Source organism: Neoarius graeffei, chromosome 9, assembly GCF_027579695.1.
Source record: "Neoarius graeffei isolate fNeoGra1 chromosome 9, fNeoGra1.pri, whole genome shotgun sequence".
Classification (NCBI taxonomy): Eukaryota; Metazoa; Chordata; class Actinopteri; order Siluriformes; family Ariidae; genus Neoarius; species Neoarius graeffei.
In genome coordinates, this window is record NC_083577.1 from 6,868,207 (window position 1) to 6,887,209 (window position 19,003).

General features: G+C 42.1%; 1 protein-coding gene across 1 annotated transcript in view; it reads left to right on the forward strand.

The window, feature by feature from the left end:
- Positions 1 to 19,003, forward strand: part of arpc2 (actin related protein 2/3 complex, subunit 2) — an 88,132-nt gene that overhangs the window by 66,473 nt on the left and 2,656 nt on the right. The window contains exons 7-9 of the mRNA XM_060928988.1: positions 11 to 137; positions 6,005 to 6,105; positions 10,702 to 10,802. Coding sequence (XP_060784971.1) covers positions 11 to 137; positions 6,005 to 6,105; positions 10,702 to 10,802 — 329 coding nt within the window. The remainder of the gene's footprint in view (positions 1 to 10; positions 138 to 6,004; positions 6,106 to 10,701; positions 10,803 to 19,003) is intronic.

Genomic DNA, 19,003 nt, shown 5'->3' on the forward strand with positions numbered 1-19,003 from the left:
TTTCCTGCAGGAGTTTAAGGAGGGCCGGCGTGCGAGTCACACAGCTCCTCAAGTTCTGTTCAGCCATCGAGAGCCTCCTCTGGAGCTGAAGGACACGGACGCTGCGGTGGGAGACAACATCGGCTACATCACCTTCGGTATATACGTTTAACACATGATGTGTGCTCTCTCTCTATCCCTCTGTCTCCCTCCCTTCCTCTCTCTCTTTCTCTATCCCCTCCCCCCATCGCGTTTACAGAGGATAAATTTTATTACAATTTTTGAACGTCTTTTTAAAAAAAAAAAAATCCACGTTTTAAACCTAATTTAGTCGTCTGATCTAAAATACAAACTTTTTGAAGTTCTGTCAAAGGGAAATGTTCCTTCCTTGATGTTAGAGAGCGGTTATGATTTTATGCCTGATTTGAAATGAACTAAAGTTTTCAATAAGTAATTAATTAATTGGGTTACTTCACTAAAGGTGGTTAATAAACAATAGTTAAACGTAAATAGGTGAATACTGTGGCTAGCTAGTTTGATAGTTGCCTTTTTTTTTATTATTATAATAATTATTATTAATGAGTATGTTAATGAGCCCTCTCCTGCATGGCGTTGCCATATGGCAACAATTCATTTTTCTAATAAGCAGCAGCTGAAAACCTGTTTTATTATTTGTTTGTGAAAAGAGGGACCGTTCTGAAGACGTTGTAAACGTTTGCCAGTGTGCAGATAAACTGAGACGCCGATCAGCCATAACATTCTGACCACTCGCAGGTGAAGAACACTATCTCATTACAAAGGCACCTGTCAAGGGGTGGGATATATGAGGCAAGAAGAGAACAGTCAGTTCTTGAAGTTGATGTGTTGGAAGCAGGAAAAATGGGCGAATGTTAGGATCTGAGCGACTTTGACAAGGACCAGATTGGGATGGCGAGATGACTGGGTCTGAGCATCTCCAAAATGTGGGGTGTTCCTGGTATGCAGTGGTTGGTACCTACCAAAAGTGGTCCAAGGATCCAAAGGTCACCCAGTGAACTGGCGACAGGGTCATGGAGCATGAAGGCTAGCCCATGTGGTCCAATCCTGGCACCTTTCTGCTGGTCACTGATGCCCCTTTTCCACCAAAGCAGTTCCAGGGCCGGTTCGGGGCCAGTGCTTAGTTTGGAACCGGGTTTTCTGTTTCCGCTGACAAAGAACTGGCTCTGGGGCCAGAAAAACCGGTTCCAGGCTAGCACCAACTCTCTGCTGGGCCAGAGGAAAGAACCGCTTACGTCAGCGGGGGGGGGGGCGGAGTTGTTAAGAACAATAACAAGACCGCAAAAGATCGCCATTTTTAAGTGACGAGAAGCAGCAGCTGTACAAACGCGAAGTCATTTATTATTATTGTTGTTGCTGCTGCTTCTTCCGTGTTGTTTTTGCTTCGATATTCGCGCCAAGGTTTATGCAAACGTAGCGATGTAACTGAAGTATACAGCGATGTAATGACGTGGCTTCCATTAGCCCCGTGAGCTATGGAAAAGCAAACTGGTTCTCAGCTGGCTCGCAAGTTGAACGAGTTGTGAACCAGCACCGGCACTGGCCCCGAACCAGCCCTGGAACTGATTTGGTGGAAAAGGGGTGTGTGTTGGTACTTTGTTGTTGCCGCCGTACAGCCCAGATTTATTTATTTATTTTATTTTGGGAGGCACGGTGGTGTAGTGGTTAGCGCTGTTGCCTCACAGCAAGAAGGTCCGGGTTCGAGCCCCGTGGCCGGCGAGGGCCTTTCTGTGTGGAGTTTGCATGTTCTCCCCGTGTCCGCGTGGATTTCCTCCGGGTGCTCCGGTTTCCCCCACAGTCCAAAGACATGCAGGTTAGGCTAACTGGTGACTCTAAATTGACCGTAGGTGTGAATGTGAGTGTGAATGGTTGTCTGTGTCTATGTGTCAGCCCTGTGATGACCTGGCGACTTGTCCAGGGTGTACACCGCCTTTCGCCCGTAGTCAGCTGGGATAGGCTCCAGCTCGCCTGCGACCCTGTAGAACAGGATAAAGCGGCTACAGATAATGAGATGAGATGAGAACATTGACTTAGCTTCAGCAGGTATTTCGCTGTGTGCCGCTCTTGTGCGTGCAGGATAAAAGTTTTCAACATTTGCACACATGCAAAACCAATCCGAGTCTGGTGTGTCTGTAGGGAGTGTCTCTTTGTGTGGGTTTTTTTTCATTGCTCCAACAAAAGACGACTGAAAAGCCACACAAACGGGAAGAGCACTGCACGCCACCTATGAAAGCACTAGAGTTTTAGATCATGATAAAATCATTTAATATATGATGAAGCCATTGCTTTTCCATGTGTTAGTGTCGTTAGGGTTTGGTGAGAAAATGGTGGAAAACTAAGGTGCGCTATAGAAAGCTGGGGCAGTTCACCTGGGGGGGGGGCTTGCATACTGTGAACATCCATTTCCTCTCGAAGTGTCCTCATACTTTTAAAGAGAGCAGCAAGACGCCTTGCGAAACCTGCAGCTCGTCTGTTAGGGCATGACTCGGTGTTGATTTTAGCAGGCTTGGTTCAGAAGCGCTCGTCGTTTATTGACCCTGTTCAGGTCTGTAACCTGTTAAGCAATACGCTACATAACATCACGCTTCTCGATACCTGAACGGACGTGTTTTACCTGCGGTTTCGACTTGCCAAAAAAGCTGCACACGTTTCTGGATTGTTCTGTGCAAAAGTCTGCGCCCCCCCCCCCCCCAAGTTTCATACAAACTTTGTTACAGATTTCTATTTTATGACTTCGTTATCGAGTCAGTCCAAAAACATTTTAGAATCCAAACGTTTGGGGTTTTTTTCCCAGCACAAATTAAATGTTAGAGGAAAAAGTTTGTATCTGAGCAGCATATTCCATAAGAGAGCTCTTTTCAGATTAAAAAAGAAAACGTAATGAAGGCTGCTGGGTTTTGGTGCAAAATGAAGACGTGAGTGTGACAGTCAAAGTGTCCAGAAGAACTGCGGCTAGTTCTGGAAGACGCTCAGTAAAACCTACAGATCATTTCCACATAAAACTGTACGGAAGCCGAGAGAGGCCCTTCGTATAATCTTTTTTTTTTTTTTTTTTTTTTTTTTAATTCACCTTGTTATCCTGAGATAACGACATAATTAATTCAGGATCGCGAGAAAACAACACAACTAATTCGAGATCTCGAGAAAACAAAATTATTTCATGATCTCAGCTGGATCACTGTATCTCCGTCGGTAGAGACGAAGCCGGGCCAGTCTTCTGCGGAGGTGCCGTGGACTAATTTTGAAATTCTCCCTTATTAAAAGACTTAATGCAATCTCTCCCTGTGTCAACCCCTGATCAAAATATTGCCTTATTAGGTGATCGATTATTCCAGACATTCTAATGACCAAAGTTGCGTCTATACAGAATGAGAAATAGCCCCAAAGTCAGCATATCACAAGTCTCTTGGCGCACCTGAATGAACCATTTCTCAGCTGTTTACTCGAGATCATGAGGTAATTTTGTTTTCTCAAGTAGAGCCCTGCACTCCCGCGGGAGTCCCGCAGAACCCAACGCAAAGCAGTGCGGCGCGGGACAAATTTTGAAAGCTCATTGCGGGCAGGAGGAGGAGTGCACAATGCGGGAGCGGGCGGGAGAGGTGATAAGCTGCAGTCCCGCTAACTAAAAACGTTTTTAAAATAAAATTTATAAATTATTAATTTACGTCTATCGTATATAATTTGTGCTGGATATTTTATTTGGCATTAACAAAAACATTTTAAGATGCCTAAATTTGCGGATGTGGTCTAATCTCGCGTACGTTTCCGATTCCTTTCCGCTCTTCCGTGTTTGAGATCTCCGATCATGGCAGAAGAGCAGAGCTCCTCTAGTGAAGCTCACAGTGCTTCAGAAGTAAGTGCTGCTTTAAAAAGAGGTACATTTACCATTAAAAAGTCAAGAGTGTTAGTCCTAAGTATTAAAAAGTATTAACTAGTATTAAAAAGGACTGTGTATCGCACAGATTGTTCAATTTAAAGCTAGAAATAGACAGTGTATAATCTGAGGAGCTGGTTGTGGTTGTGCAGCACTTCATATGAGAGGAGAATGAAATCGCGGTTGGAATCGTAACGCCACAGACTCTGAAGTGGGAGTGCGAGTGTGCGAAGCAAGAGCTGTCAATCAAAGCGAGAGCTGTCAATCATGAGCGCATGCAGCGCTCAACTTGGAATGTGTCAGCAGAATGTCAGAGTCTAAACAATAAACTTACAATAAATGAAGGATCGGTCAGTGGAGAGCTCAGCTAAGCTCAGCATGTTTAATTCCCCAAGCCAATGACAAGAACTTTCGTGAGAATAACGCGAACGTCTGCATCATGCGGGATTTGCGGGCGGGAGCGGGACTGAAAATCATAATTCTTTGCGGGAGCGGGCGGGAGCGGGACTGAAAATTCTGTCCCGCGCAGATCTCTATTCTCGAGATCTCGAATCAGTTGTGTTGTTTTCTCGAGATCCTGAATTAATTATGTTGTTATCTCGGGATAAGGTGAATTAAAAAAAAAAAAGGATTATATGAAGGGCCTCTCTTGGCTTCCGTAGAACTGGACCTGAGACTTTTTTTTTTTTTTTTTTTAAAAGCAAAGGGTCGTCTCACACCAAATATTGACTTTAATTTATTATGGCTTACTCTTTATAGTCCCCCCTCCCCCTTTTTTCTTATTTAAATGTTGAAACTTTACATTTCATTATTTTTTTAAGCCATTTTTGGTCTCCATGTGCCTAAGACTATTGCACAGTACTGTACTTATTGCAGATCTCAGTAACTCAAATCTGTAAATGAGGATTTTAATAAAAAAAAAAGCATATTACGGTATGTTGCGTTTAAAGAGAGATGGATATTAACAATAAAACTACTGGGAACGATGAGTAGTATTGGATATCATTTGGAAATAAGTAACACAACTGTGTAAATAAAACACAATGAGGACAAATGACTTGGCAAAGTTAGTTTCCGGCTGCATTATTGCGATCATTTGAATTGGTGCAAACGGCACACGTTGCGTAATTAAGATGAACATGCCAAATATACGTTAAACAAAATTAACTAATGGTAAATCAGCTCGCAGGTTTTGTTTATAGGTTATCAAATTTAATTTGCATTTTCATGGATGCAAACGGCGCGCCTTTTGGCGGATGCCGCCTTTTTCACGGCTGTCTGGGGGACTTGTGTGAATCGCACAGATGCGATGAGGTTTTGTTTTTTTGGGGGGGGCGTGGCGTTGGAGTGTCTGATTATAATTTCATCAAAGTAAATTCTGTATTAAAATTACTAAATAAGCAAATGCCGTTACAGTCCATGAAACATAGGAAGTATAAGTATGAGAAGAAAACAGTAAATCAGAAAGCTGCGCACGTGAAGCCAGTTGGCTGCGAACCATTATCTGCTGCTGGCTGCACTTCACTGCACGCACAAGGATTTCCATCAGTCCAACGCACGTTACGTAATTGGCTTTACGTGCGCAGCTTTCTGATTTACTGTTTTCTTCTCATACTTGTACTTTCGGTTTCATGGACTGTAACAGCATTTGCTTATTTAGTAATTTTAATACAGAATTTACTTTAATGAAATTATAATGAGACACTCCAAACCCCCCCCCCCCCCCCCCCCCCCCCAAAAAAAAAAAACAAAAACAAAAAAAACCCAAAAACAACTCATCGGATCTGCGCGATTCACACAAGTCCCCCAGACAGCCGTGAAAAAGGCGGCATCCGCCAAAAGGCGCGCCGTTTGCATCCATGATTTTTTTTAAAAAATGCAATTCAGTACGTCCTCTGTCCTTGTTCTGATTTTGTCGAGTTTATTTTGCTCTGGGGTGTACAAATTTTTGTACTTGCCACTATATTACTGAATATTAATCCTCTTGTATTTAAACACAATTACAGTGTTTAGTCTCATTAGTATTATTGCACTAATCACTGGAACGAGTTGTCCAGTTGTTGTATGCTTTATATCCCACTTGAGTTGAGTTAAGCGTGTTTTTGTTTCCTGTAGTCCTGTTCCCTCGTCATACCAACGCCAACGCCAGAGACAACACCATCAATCTCATCCACACCTTCCGTGATTACCTGCACTATCACATCAAGTGCTCCAAGGTGAGATCTCGTTTTCTTTCTCTCTCTCACACGCATAAGGATGAAACACAATGAAATGTCCATAATTCCCCATTTATACCACGTTGAATCAGCTTCCTTAATCATAACAGGATTCTCTCAAATCATTTCCTTAAATGTCTCCTGTAAACCAGATCCAGCTCTTCAGTAACGTCACACGGACTCGATGATCCGTTTTAGGACAAAGTGGAACGCAAATAAATTAACGTTGCTGTCTGAGGAGGTGTTTTAAAGGATAATGAAATTGTTTGGAATGCGTTGCGTTATATTAAAGGCGTTTAGCAGACGCTCTTATCCCGAGTAGCGGGTGAGTAGCAGTGACGAAGCTCCGATATGTGTATCGTGACACATGGTTCACAATATGATACGATACTATCAGAAACGATCAGTTGACTGTGTTAAAGGAACAGTCCACCGTACTTCCATAATGAAATATGCTCTTATCTGAATTGAGACGAGCTGCTCCGTACCTCTCCGAGCTTTGCGCGACCTCCCAGTCAGTCAGACGCGCTGTCACTCCTGTTAGCAATGTAGCTAGGCTCAGTATGGCCAATGGTATTTTTTGGGGCTGTCGTTAGATGCGACCAAACTCTTCTGCGTTTTTCCTGTTTGCGTAGGTTTATATGACCAGTGACATGAAACAAGTTCAGTTACACAAATTGAACCGTAGCGATTTTCTATGCTATGGAAAGTGCGCACTATAATGACAGGCGTACTAACACCTTCTGCGCGCTTCGACAGCGCATTGATACGGAGCTCAGATATCAATGCGCTGCCGAAGCGCGCAGAAGGTGTTAGTACGCCTGTCATTATAGTGCGCACTTTCCATAGCATAGAAAATCGCCACGTTTCAATTTGTGTAACTGAACTTGTTTCATATCACTGGTCATATAAACCTATGTAAACAGGGAAAACGCGGAAGAGTTTGGTCGCATCTAACTACAGCCCCAAAAAATACCATTGGCCATACTGAGCCTAGCTACATTGCTAACAGGAGTGACAGCGCGTCTGACTGACTGGGAGGTCGCGCAAAACTCGGAGAGGTACGGAGCAGCTCGTCTCAATTCAGATAAGAGCATATTTCATTATGGAAGTACGGTGGACTGTTCCTTTAACACAGATGTAACGTCATATGTGATTTTATTTTTAAAAAAAATGCATCATGGAACTATAGTACACAATTCATATTTCATACTGAACAGAATAACACGGAGAATATTTTAATGGTGAAATACCGTGACCGAGGTCTTGAAAGTACTGAGCGAAGCACTCTGGGTCGAGGTCACGGTATTTCACCATACGGACCGACCTTAAGCTGGTAAATAATATATTTATTTTTTTCTTTACCAAATTCTAACAGAAAACGAGAGCGCCCGAAAGGGAAAACCGAGCCGAGCCGCCATTTTGAATCCTCATTCACGGCTGTAATGCAAATGGCTTCCTCCTCGGTATACAAGTGCACTTCCATGGCAGGAAAACAAAACTACATTTTGCCGCCTATGTAGTCCCCTATTTATACAAATAGGAGTCATTCAGGATTCAGCCATGTTTTTGCTCGGCGTTAGCAAGTTACAGGTTTTTAGCTTTCTCCTGAAATGTTTTCTTTTATTTCTTCTTCCTCAGGGGAGTAAAACTCGCTTTCGCTGTGAACACTGTCGTTATCGCTATCCATGCTGTAAAATTAATGCGATTCTCCTGAGAAATGCTGGCAAAAATTGATAAGATTTTTGATAATCTTGTAAATAAATCTTATAAATGTTGGCAAAAATTGCTTCTATGTTTGTTGTTGTTGTGAACGAGCGAGTCGCCAGAGGTCCGTAACCGGGGTCCGTACTGTAGGATACGGACCCGCTCGCCAGCCAATCAGAGCGCAGGATTTGATGGAAACCGGACCGCGAAAAAAATAAGTTATTTATAAATACAAAATAGTTTGTTTTGCCCATATCCGTAAGATTTCTGACTAAAAATGTTTGCCGATTGGCGCACATTCATTAATTCCTCAACAATCAGTAATCTGAGGTATTAATTTTAATATAGTAAAAACTGAAATGAAACCAAAATGAAAACTCCTCCTTTGTCCCTCACGCCGTCAGACTGTACAACTCCTCTCTGGGGGGGACGAGGGGTAACAGAGGACGGGAAGGAGCAGTAGCCTAGCCTGACAATAAGCAATACCGGACAATATGCAATATCTCTCCTACACCCCCCCCCCCCATATCTTTATTCTTTTATATTTGTATATGAGTGATTCCACGCTTATGGGTACTGAAATGGGGACATGAACATATTCACCTAAAACCATTTCTTTTTTTACCATCAGGTCACAAAACATGTAATCTTTAATGAATGATATGTTAAAAGATAACTTTAATTTTCTGAGATGTAATAAAAACATATTTATATGCCAAAGTCAAGCCTATGAGTTCCAAAATGATGTCTGTTACATTACTTCTGTTACGATTGTCCATCTCGCGTCTGTTACTAATTAATTACAATCTAGCTATATACCATGTTAATCTTATTGAAAGAATGTGTATGTTTATTCTACTACACATGTTTATTAATTATATTTGCTAAAACATCACCTTCCTATGTTTCAAAAAGTAATTCTACATTGTTAAAATTGAGAATATATATGTCCACAACACTTCTGTTACGTTCTGACTTTGGCATATAAATATGTTTTTATTACATCTCAGAAAATTCAAGTTATCTTTTAACATATCATTCATTAAAGATTACATGTTTTGTGACCTGATGGTAAAAAAAGAAATGGTTTTAGGTGAATTTTTAAAAATAAGTTCATGTCCCCATTTCAGTACCCATAAGCGTGGAATCACTCATATGTAAATACTTCCTTAATTTATTTTATCTAGAAGTTTTTCTCTGTTTCTTTTCTCTGTTCATCTGTAATGATGCTGCTGGAATCTTAATTTCTCTGAGGGAACCCGCCCAAAGGGATCAATAAAGTTTTATCTAATCTGAAATATAGTTAACTTGTGCCAGTTTCGAATGGTGACGTTCTAAATGCTTTTTGCGTTTGTTATATTACCATTATAAGGCGTTTGAACATGGCACCGTTTTCTGTTTGTGCGCCGAAATCATTCCACAGCTTGCTTTTCAACAAAGCTGGTGGTTTTATTAGGCCTAGATCTGACTTTTTATTCTAGCTCTCGTTAGCTGTCATATTTTCATAATCTTGTATCATCTGCTGTAGCTCCCACCTTTAGATCTAGTAGGCGCACAGTATTAGGTTAAAGTAATACATTTCTTAAAATTAACTTTCTAAAACATCATATTTTCTGTATCTCTTGACTATGCATGTAAACGTGCTGTTTTGGATAACGTTTTGCGGCATGTCGTAAAACGTAAATGCTAAGTCTGAAAAAATAATCATGATTTTTATTTCTTAAAGCTAGACGGCCTTTCAGTTTCAGAAAATCGGTGAAATTTAGTTCCGTCTGAAATGTGGTGATTGTGATATCTGTTTATTTCTGTAATATCTCACTAAATATCAGGCCATTCTGTGGCTGGGAAGTTATTTAATTTGAGCGGATTAAAGCAAATAATGTGCATGAAATCGCTCGACAGAGGAAGTCCGTGTGTGTGCGCATGCGCAGGTTTACCTTCTTCTTTTGGGTTTTACGGCAGCTGGCATCCACAGTGTTGCATTACTGCCATCTACAGGTTTCCCTTTGAGCGTGCACTGACCGTTCCATCATTCTGTCGCTAAACGAACAGCTGATCACACCAAGGTGCTCGCTGAGCGCCCATATTTATTAGTTTGGTCCTGCGTTTCCTTTCCTTCGTATAGAACATAACGTCTTTTCTTCTCGCTTTTCTTTCCGTTACTGTAGTCGGTCTTTCACGTTTCACTCGCGTTTTTCTCTCCTGTTTCAAATTTGTATCCCACAATGCCTTGCGTGACGTAGTATCTTGAATTGGGTCATGGTGAAGCAGGAAAAAATAGAGAATTTAGAGCCACATGGCTTTTAAAGTCATTAATTGTTCTATTTAAAAACTAATAGATTAGAAACCTGTGATTCGAATTCAGTAGCTTTCGGTCACTCAACAAAAATAATTGGGTGTCGGGGGAAAATTCTTTTCTTTTAATGACCTACACTTGAAAAATCTGAAAGGCGGTCGAGCTTTAAAATGGAGTTTAAACTGAGCTGATCCACACTCCCTACCAGTTGGTGGCAGTAATGCACCAATTTGCTGTTTGCCAGCCACCAAAAAACTGAAGAATTGCGACTACGCGGCCATTTTCACTCCAGCGGCAGTTTTTGTTTAGTTGAGTGAGTTGAGCGTATATTTTTTTTTTTTTTTTTTTAATTGCCCGGATACTAGTTCTTCGTGCAGTACGCTCTCCGATACTATTAACGTATTGCGATGTATCTCACACCCCTACGGTTGGGGGTTAGGCGCCTTACTCAAGGCCACTTCAGCCATTCCTGCGATCTTTTGGTCCCAAAGCTGCTTCTCTAACCTTTCGGCTATGGCTTCCCTTTATTTGATGTGTTTCAATGTATTCAGTGAAAATATCATGCATTAATTATTGCACTCCGCCTATTCTAGGCTTACATCCACACCCGCATGAGAGCCAAGACCTCCGACTTCCTGAAGGTTCTGAACCGTGCTCGCCCCGACGCCGAAAAGAAAGAGATGAAGACTATCTCGTGAGTATCTGAGCAAGCGCAAAAAGGGTGTGGTTGTAACGGTGTCGGTGTGCTCGAGCCGTGAGACGGACGTCTAAACGTTCGTAGAGCAATGCCTGTTGATAAGGTGCAGGAGGTTGACAATACCGGACGCTCTTGAAGTTGCCCCTTGACCTTGAGAGGAGTGATTTGGGGGTCTGGTAATGACACGTCACATACCACTGGCACAAGCAACTGATTGTGTCGTAAACTGATATAGCTATGTCAGTCTAAAATAATTTATTTTTAAAAGCTAATAACTTCTGTGTTGAGCAGACGTAAGGTTACAGTGCGGTATTTTCACTTCATGATTGTTGGCAGAGCTAAAACCACACAGTTCTGGAGGCTGTGACGATAAACTCCAGCCAAAATCATCTCTCTCTCAGCCTTTGGCTGGCGTGAAACACTTTCACTTTGTTCCGTCCTTGCTGTGAGAGAGATGTATATTTTTACACATAACTTCTAGCTTTTCAAGCAGCCTATGAGGAAGCAGATTTATTTTGATCTGCCGATTTGACGTGTACGGTCACAAAGTCCAGAGCAACAGGAAGTTCCCTTGTTCGTACATTTTCCTGTGTTAATGTTTAACCAGTCATGTCTTGTTGACATGGGCCTCAAAAATGCAGCACTTTGCCGAAGGAGGGGCTTCGAGAGTAATCCATCAGCAGCCCGTTCAAAACAAGTGCACTCAGTCGTAGAGATACAGGTCACGAGGTTGAGTTAATATTCAAAACAAACATCGGAACGAGAGAAACGTGATCTCAGTGGCAGGGTTGTTGGGTTGAGTATTTCAGAAACTGCCGACCTCTTGGGAATTCCACACCCAAGAGTAGAAACACATTCTTGACGAAAGAGGTCCGAGGAGAATAGCCAGCCTGGTCAGAGCTTACAGGAAGGCTGTCGTAACGCAAATAAACCACGCTATGCGGAACCGAAAAACGTCTCTGAGCACAACACGTTCATTGTAACCGGACGGTCGAGATTGGAAAAAGGCCAGGGGATGTTTTTCCACTCGTCAGCCGTTTCATTTAGGGCATTCCTATTCTTGGCTGACAGGAGTGGAATGTCACGCAGTCTTCTGCTGAAGGTTTAGCATGTTCCGAGATGCTTTTCTGCTCACCACTGTTGCAAAGACTGATTATATGAGTTACTATAGACCCTTTTCAGTCACGTGACCTTCGTAAACGCGACCGCCATTTTGGACATGTAATGGACTTCGGCTCGAATCGGTTTGAATGCGAGGAAGGCGACAAACGAAAAACATAAAAGAAAAAGGAGCGAGATGCAGAAAACACCTTCACTATCCAGCGACGTAGGGCATTTACAGGGCGAGCAGAGGGAGAGGGATTTGCAAAAATTGAGGTTAGCAGGCTTAGAGAACGACGTTTACCTGCTTCCACCAGGATTGTTCACTGACGTACGGAAGTACACGAAGCCCTCGTCTTTACCTGACTTCGGCCCACATGATCTGTATACCTATGTCGTTAAAAACCCATCGCCATACACAGGTATTGATCTGAAAGCGTATAAGAGTTTGGATGCCTACAAATATTTTGTGTCAGGCTGGGTAACATGCCTACATCAGCGGGTCGTCCCTGGAGCTGGTGGTCGCCGTCTTATTACAGCTAAGGTTTGTTCACATTTTCATTTACTTTCGGTCCTCAGGATAAACAAAATGTTATTAAATGTCATTGAAATAACTTCTTAGTCTGTTGAGACATGGCCCGTTATAAATTTGCTGTTACCAGGCAATGACCAAGAACTGTATTATTAGGGTCGGTGTCTGTGTTGTAGCAGTGTACTAGCGGCTAGCTGTTAGCACTAGCTAATGTCAGCAACATAGTAGCTAGTATGTTACTGTAGCAATGTTTACGTTTAGTCATTTGGATGACTGTTAAAACCTTTCAGTCTCAAGTTTTTCCTTTACTGTAATTATGATCCGGCAGCTATTTACACCGGATCCAGTGTAAATAGCTGCCGGAGCCAACGTCCGAGGTTCCGGAGCATGCTCCGGCTTGCTCCCCCTCAAATTAAGCCCTGTTTGTAGGACATTACCTCTGATCTGTCCTACAGTCGACCAACAGCAAAGGAACACAATGTTAGCTAATGTCATTAGCTAATAGCTACTACAGAAGAACGAAGAGGTTACAATGGGTTATTTTAGCCTATTTGGTTACACACTCGCCGCCACAGAATGTTAACAGCAATGTAATGCCTTTTCTGGCTAATTTTATTCGTCTTACCTCCAACAAAGTGGTCACTACACAAGCGTTGGTATGCCGAGGGCTGCCAGTCTTTCCTGTTTATGGCCGCTATCCATCTTCTCTGTCGGGATCCGATAAAATGATAAACCTTGCCTTGTTTGTTGATGGTTACTACATCCAGGTGCACAACAATATAGTGGCATGATGGAAGTAAAAACTTTCTTTGCTGCCGTTCCTCAATGTTGGCTGTGGTAAACTACTGGTAGTACATGTCCAAAATGGCGGCCGCGTTTGTCGTGACGTCACATGAAAAGGGTCTATAACCAGACTGGCTGTTCTCCTCGATGAAAGTAAACTAATAGTACGAGTCCGAAGTCCTGCTTTGTGCCGGAAGTATTCTTCGACACATTAACGCTAATCATGTTGTAGTAGTAATAATGAAAAGTTTGATGGTTTAAAAATCTCTCGAGAAACGATGAGCTAATAAGTACGTACCGTCTCAACGGAGTTCCCTTTATATGGATGGCAGCACCTTGTAGAAAATATCCCCCCCGTCTACTGTTACAGCCTTGATCCTGAGGACGCTACGATTGGATAGTGGTTGCGTTTCAGTGTAACAGTGATGAAAGCGTCATGCAGCGCATCTGGAATTACATCACCTTCGATTTAGCTCGGAAGTGAGAAGGCCATTTTTGATTTTCGAGCTGTGGGGGGGAAACGGACAAGACGACACCTCCATGTTTGTTCATCATTCAAGCTAGCCAGCCAACTGATGAGTGGTTTGTATAATTACCTCCTCAAAACGGTGCCCTGTCTAGTCGGTGTTAGACATAACAAGCGAATATGTCTATATGCTGACTGACTCTCTGTAAAGGAAATGCTTATATACGGTAGAACTCATTTTAAAGGGAAGACCTGCCACTTTGGTTCCTAATGTTGATTTGGAGGAGCTTGGAGTTGAAGAGAACATCCCAAGTTCTTGAGTAGGAATAGTTATTTGAGGGGACGTTTTCTGTGGTTTTTCCAGGTCGGAGGTTGGGAGTTACGAGCACAGCAACCGCTCATCGAATTACGTTCACTTTTGACATGCAGTCGGTGTTTAAATTCTAACCAAAAAAAAAACTCCTCCCAAATTTCAGACAATACGTGCAATAAAGTTCTTGCTTTTCAGTGTGTAAGGTTTTCAGCATGGTCTGCTTTTAAAGATGGCGCACGGTTCCTTTCGACACCAGCCAGATGTTGATGGGTTTTACTTTAACCCTTTCACCACTGTGTAACTTCAGATATAGACTGCTGTGTTATCTACAGTCTCTGACAAGAGTCTTGTCGCTTATCCATTTTGTAGAAACAGCTTATAACCTGACTTTTAATGAATCCATTCCATTGGTTTTAGAAACGGCTCATAAAGCTAAAACCCTCCCGAATTATGTTTAATATACTAAAATAAATTTGCTTCACTGAAGAAAGATTGATCATTTAATGAACACAGAAAGGTCAGATTTTGGCAAGACAATAGTTTTGTCGCCTACAGAGAGTAATGTGAAAATTGAACAAATAATTTGCTTCAAATACAAAAATATGTTGCATCACATCAGTGAATTAAGTAGTGGTGCTGTGAGATCTATATTTAATATCTTGTATGACTTCCATGAGCTTGAAGGACGGCATCCATGTGGTTCGGCAATGATTCATACAATTTATTGATTAAGTCATCAAGAATAGCAAAGAAAGCAGTCTTACATGCCTCCCAGAGTTCAAGATTCTTTGGTTTCGTCTTCCATGCTACCCCAGACATGCTCAATGATGTTCATGTCTGGTGACTGGGCCATGACTTTGACCATATTCAGAAGTCTAATGGTGGCACCATGAGGTTCATTTTTTGCCAAAAAACGCTTATTTTATGTTTTCGCATAAGGTTTGAATCACAATGTTGGACTCCATTTATTGATTTCTTGTGACCCAGAGATCATGTTAAGAACCTTTGCAAGGGATTGAAAAGCATTAATGTGGGGGCGTCGTGGCTCAGGTGGTTAAGGCGCCATACCATGAATGCGGGCGACCTGGGTTCGATTCCGGCCCGAGGTCATTTCCCGATCCCTTCCCGTCTCTCTCTCTCCCGCTCATTTCCTGTCTCTACACTGTCCTATCCAATAAAGGTGCAAAAAGCCCAAAAAAATATCTTTAAAAAAAAAAAGAAAAGCATTAATGTGATTCATAATACATTTGTATTGTTTAAAAGTAGTTGAACAATGATTTAGAGGTCTGCGCGGGACAGAATTTTCAGTCCCGCTCCCGCAAAGAATTATGATTTTCAGTCCCGCTCCCGCCCATGCCTGCCATATTTTGTCCCGCTCCCGCCCACAAATCCCGCATGATGCAGACGTTCGCGTTATTTCTCACGAAAGTTCTTGTCGTTGGCTTGGGGAATTAAACATGCTGAGCTTAGCTGAGCTCTCCACTGACCGATCCTTCACCTAGCGCACGTAGCAAGGGTGCACGTTGCCAGGCGGCATGCGCAGCTGAGGCTTTACATGTACGTCTGTCTGTCTGTGTCTATCTGTATCTCTCTCTCTCTCTCTCTCTCTCTCTCTCTCAATCTTTCTCTATCTGTCCGCGTGTGTGTGTGTGAGAGAGAGAAACAAATCCAAAGGTGAGAATTAGTCTTGGGGCAAAACCCTGACAGCGTTTTTTCTCTCTCTCTCTCTCACTCTCTCACACACACACACACACACACACACACACACACACACACACACACAGGAAATGAAGAAGAAAAAAGGAATAAGAAAAAATAAATAAAAAAGAAAGACAGGAGTTTGAAAGTGAAAAAGAAGAAAGCGAGACTATGACATTGAGGAAGAAAGAAGAGAAAAAACAACAAATGAAAGAACAAATAAAATGAGTGCGTGAGAGAGGAGAGAGAATGAGTGTCAGTGTATGAACAAAACAAAAAAGACTTTACACACGCGCGCGCACGTGTGTGTGTATACACACACTTATGCACACACACACTTATGTACGCACACAGACACACACACACACACAGGCAAAAATATTAAAATTGCACATTGGCAGTAGTGCATTAGCATTGTGTGTGGGTGGGTCCCCTCTGAAAAAACATGCGTGGAAAGGAATCGGAAACGTACGCGAGATTAGACCGCATCTGCAAATTTAGGCATCTTAAAATGTTTTTATTAATGCCAAAATATCCAGCACAAATTATATATGATAGACATAAATTTAATAATTTATAAATTTTTATATTAGACACGTTTTTAGTTAGCGGGACTGCAGCTTATCACCTCTCCCGCATTGTGCACTCCCCCTCCTGCCCGCGCCCGCAATGAGCTTTCAAAATTTGTCCCGCGCCGCACTGCTTTGCGTCGGGTCCCGCGGGAGTGCAGGGCTCTACAATGATTCAATGAACAGCTAAAACTCAAACTGTGCTTGATAATATATTTAGAATATGTACTAAAAATGTGTATCTAAGATATTTGGTATACTCTATAAGGTGCCGTAATGTTTCATGAAAAGTGATCGAAATTGTGTCATAAAAGTCATAAAATAGCAGCTTTTTCCATAACTTTGAGCTCCTGGTGCCACCATTGAACTTCTGAATTTTGTCAAAATATTTCACCCAGTGTGTTTTCTTACCAAAAGGAACATAAAAACAAAAATGCATCATGATCGGAGGAACTTTTCATTTTTAGGTGGCAACTGATGCACCCTAATGTTGATGGGTTTTACTTTAACCCTTTCACCACTGTGTAACTTCAGATATAGACTGCTATGTTATATACACTATATAACTTTTAATATATTTAGTCAGTGTCTAAAAGCGGAGCTCCTGATGAGTTTATGAGCAAAATATTTGCAAGGACACACAATCAGCCTGAATAGAATATTATTACAGCACCATGAATGAACCATCGAATTGTCGTCGTGTATTTCACCTCAATAAATCGCTGCGTTGTCTTGTGACACCAATAATGAGACACGTCAGAGTTACGACACATATACTGGTTTACCTCCGTCCGTCCGTCTGTCCAAAACACCCTTTTCTCAGCGACCACAAATCATAGCCACTTGGTACTAAACTTCAGCTTGGGGTTCTATACCGCGTGCACCGTTTTCAGGTCCGTCCCACATCGACTTCCTGTTTACCAACTGAATGTATTTATGAAACTTACAGGGCGGATTTTGATGCTATTTCAAAATGACAGTTTCCCAGGATGCTGTTTGAAATCCCTGAGGAGAGACACGGCTCTTTACTTACTTGTTTCAGGGTTCATTATTTGTTGAAGTCAACATTCATAATAAGCGTCCTATTCCTTCGATCGCTTGCATTCTGATATGGGGGGGGGATACGTAAGTGAGCCCGTAGCTCACAGTTGAGCTTGTTATTCCTTTCTTTGACGCCGCATGCCATGCGCCAGCAACACCACCACCACATTTATATTATAGTGTAACTTTGCCGGGGGACAGCAGTGAACCAACGCATTCACTTGGCATTATTACTATAGAGTTACGATGGAATATTATCACACGTACACTACCGTTCAAAAGTTTGGGGTCACTTTGAAATGTCCTTATTTTTGAAAGAAAAGCACTGTTCTTTTCAATGAAGATCACTTTAAACTAATCAGAAATCCACTCTATACATTGCTAATGTGGTAAATGACTATTCTAGCTGCAAATGTCTGGTTTTTGGTGCAATATCTCCATAGGTGTATAGAGGCCCATTTCCAGCAACTCTCACTCCAGTGTTCTAATGGTACAATGTGTTTGCTCATTGCCTCAGAAGGCTAATGGATGATTAGAAAACCCTTGTACAATCATGTTAGCACAGCTGAAAACAGTTGAGCTCTTTAGAGAAGCTATAAAACTGACCTTCCTTTGAGCAGATTGAGTTTCTGGAGCATCACATTTGTGGGGTCGATTAAATGCTCAAAATGGCCAGAAAAATGTCTTGACTATATTTTCTATTCATTTTACAACTTATGGTGGTAAATAAAAGTGTGACTTTTCATGGAAAACACAAAATTGTCTGGGTGACCCCAAACTTTTGAGCGGTAGTGTAAGAACTCTGTATCAATCTGTCGTAGCTTTAGGTGGTGTTTACATTAGACCGTATCCGTATCGTTTTCGTTGCGGATGCACTGTCCGTGCACATTAAAACGCCGGAAAACGACTCCACAGGCGGAACAGTTTGAATCCGCCAGGGCCCACGTATTCAACCCAGTACGTATCTGATCCGGTGCTGTGTAAACATTGAGGAACGAGGATACGCAGTGCTGAGCTCTAGCTGACGTCGTCATTGGACAACGTCACTGTGACCTCCACCTTCCTGATTCGCTGGCGTTGGTCATGCCACGTTGGTCATGTGAATGAGTAATACAGGAAGTGTGTTGGTTACCGTAGCACTAAAGTCTTGTTGTAATCGCAAAAAACGGCCGTTCTGTGAGGTGAAGAGTGTACCGAACACTGTTAGATCCTTCTAGCATAAACACGAAGGCCATACACGGTGTAAAAAAGGCGTCATTGTAGTACCAGTACCGCCGATAACAGACCAGCATACTTCATTTTTTTTACAACGACATCCTTCCACTTGCAAGTGGTGAGTGACTTGCGCATGCCCGATATGCACTGGGATCATGTGACGTGCCGTCTAATTAGTCATGTGATTAGCGTATCCGTGTATTGGCGTTGCTGTGTGCACGGGGAACGGTTTTGTTGCGGGCACAGAAATTGTGTACACGAGAATCGTTTTAAAAACGTTAATCTGATGATCCGCTGATTCGAAATAATGTAAACAGGGCCTTAGATTATCTGCGACTAAGGAAAGATGCTTATAATTGCTATTGAATTCTACAGTAACTGTTAACGAGTGTGCAGAGTAAGAAATCGTTCAGGTAAAAAAAAAAAGTGCACAATGTAAAGATACATTGCCTGCTATGAGAGAACCTGTAGGATTTAAAA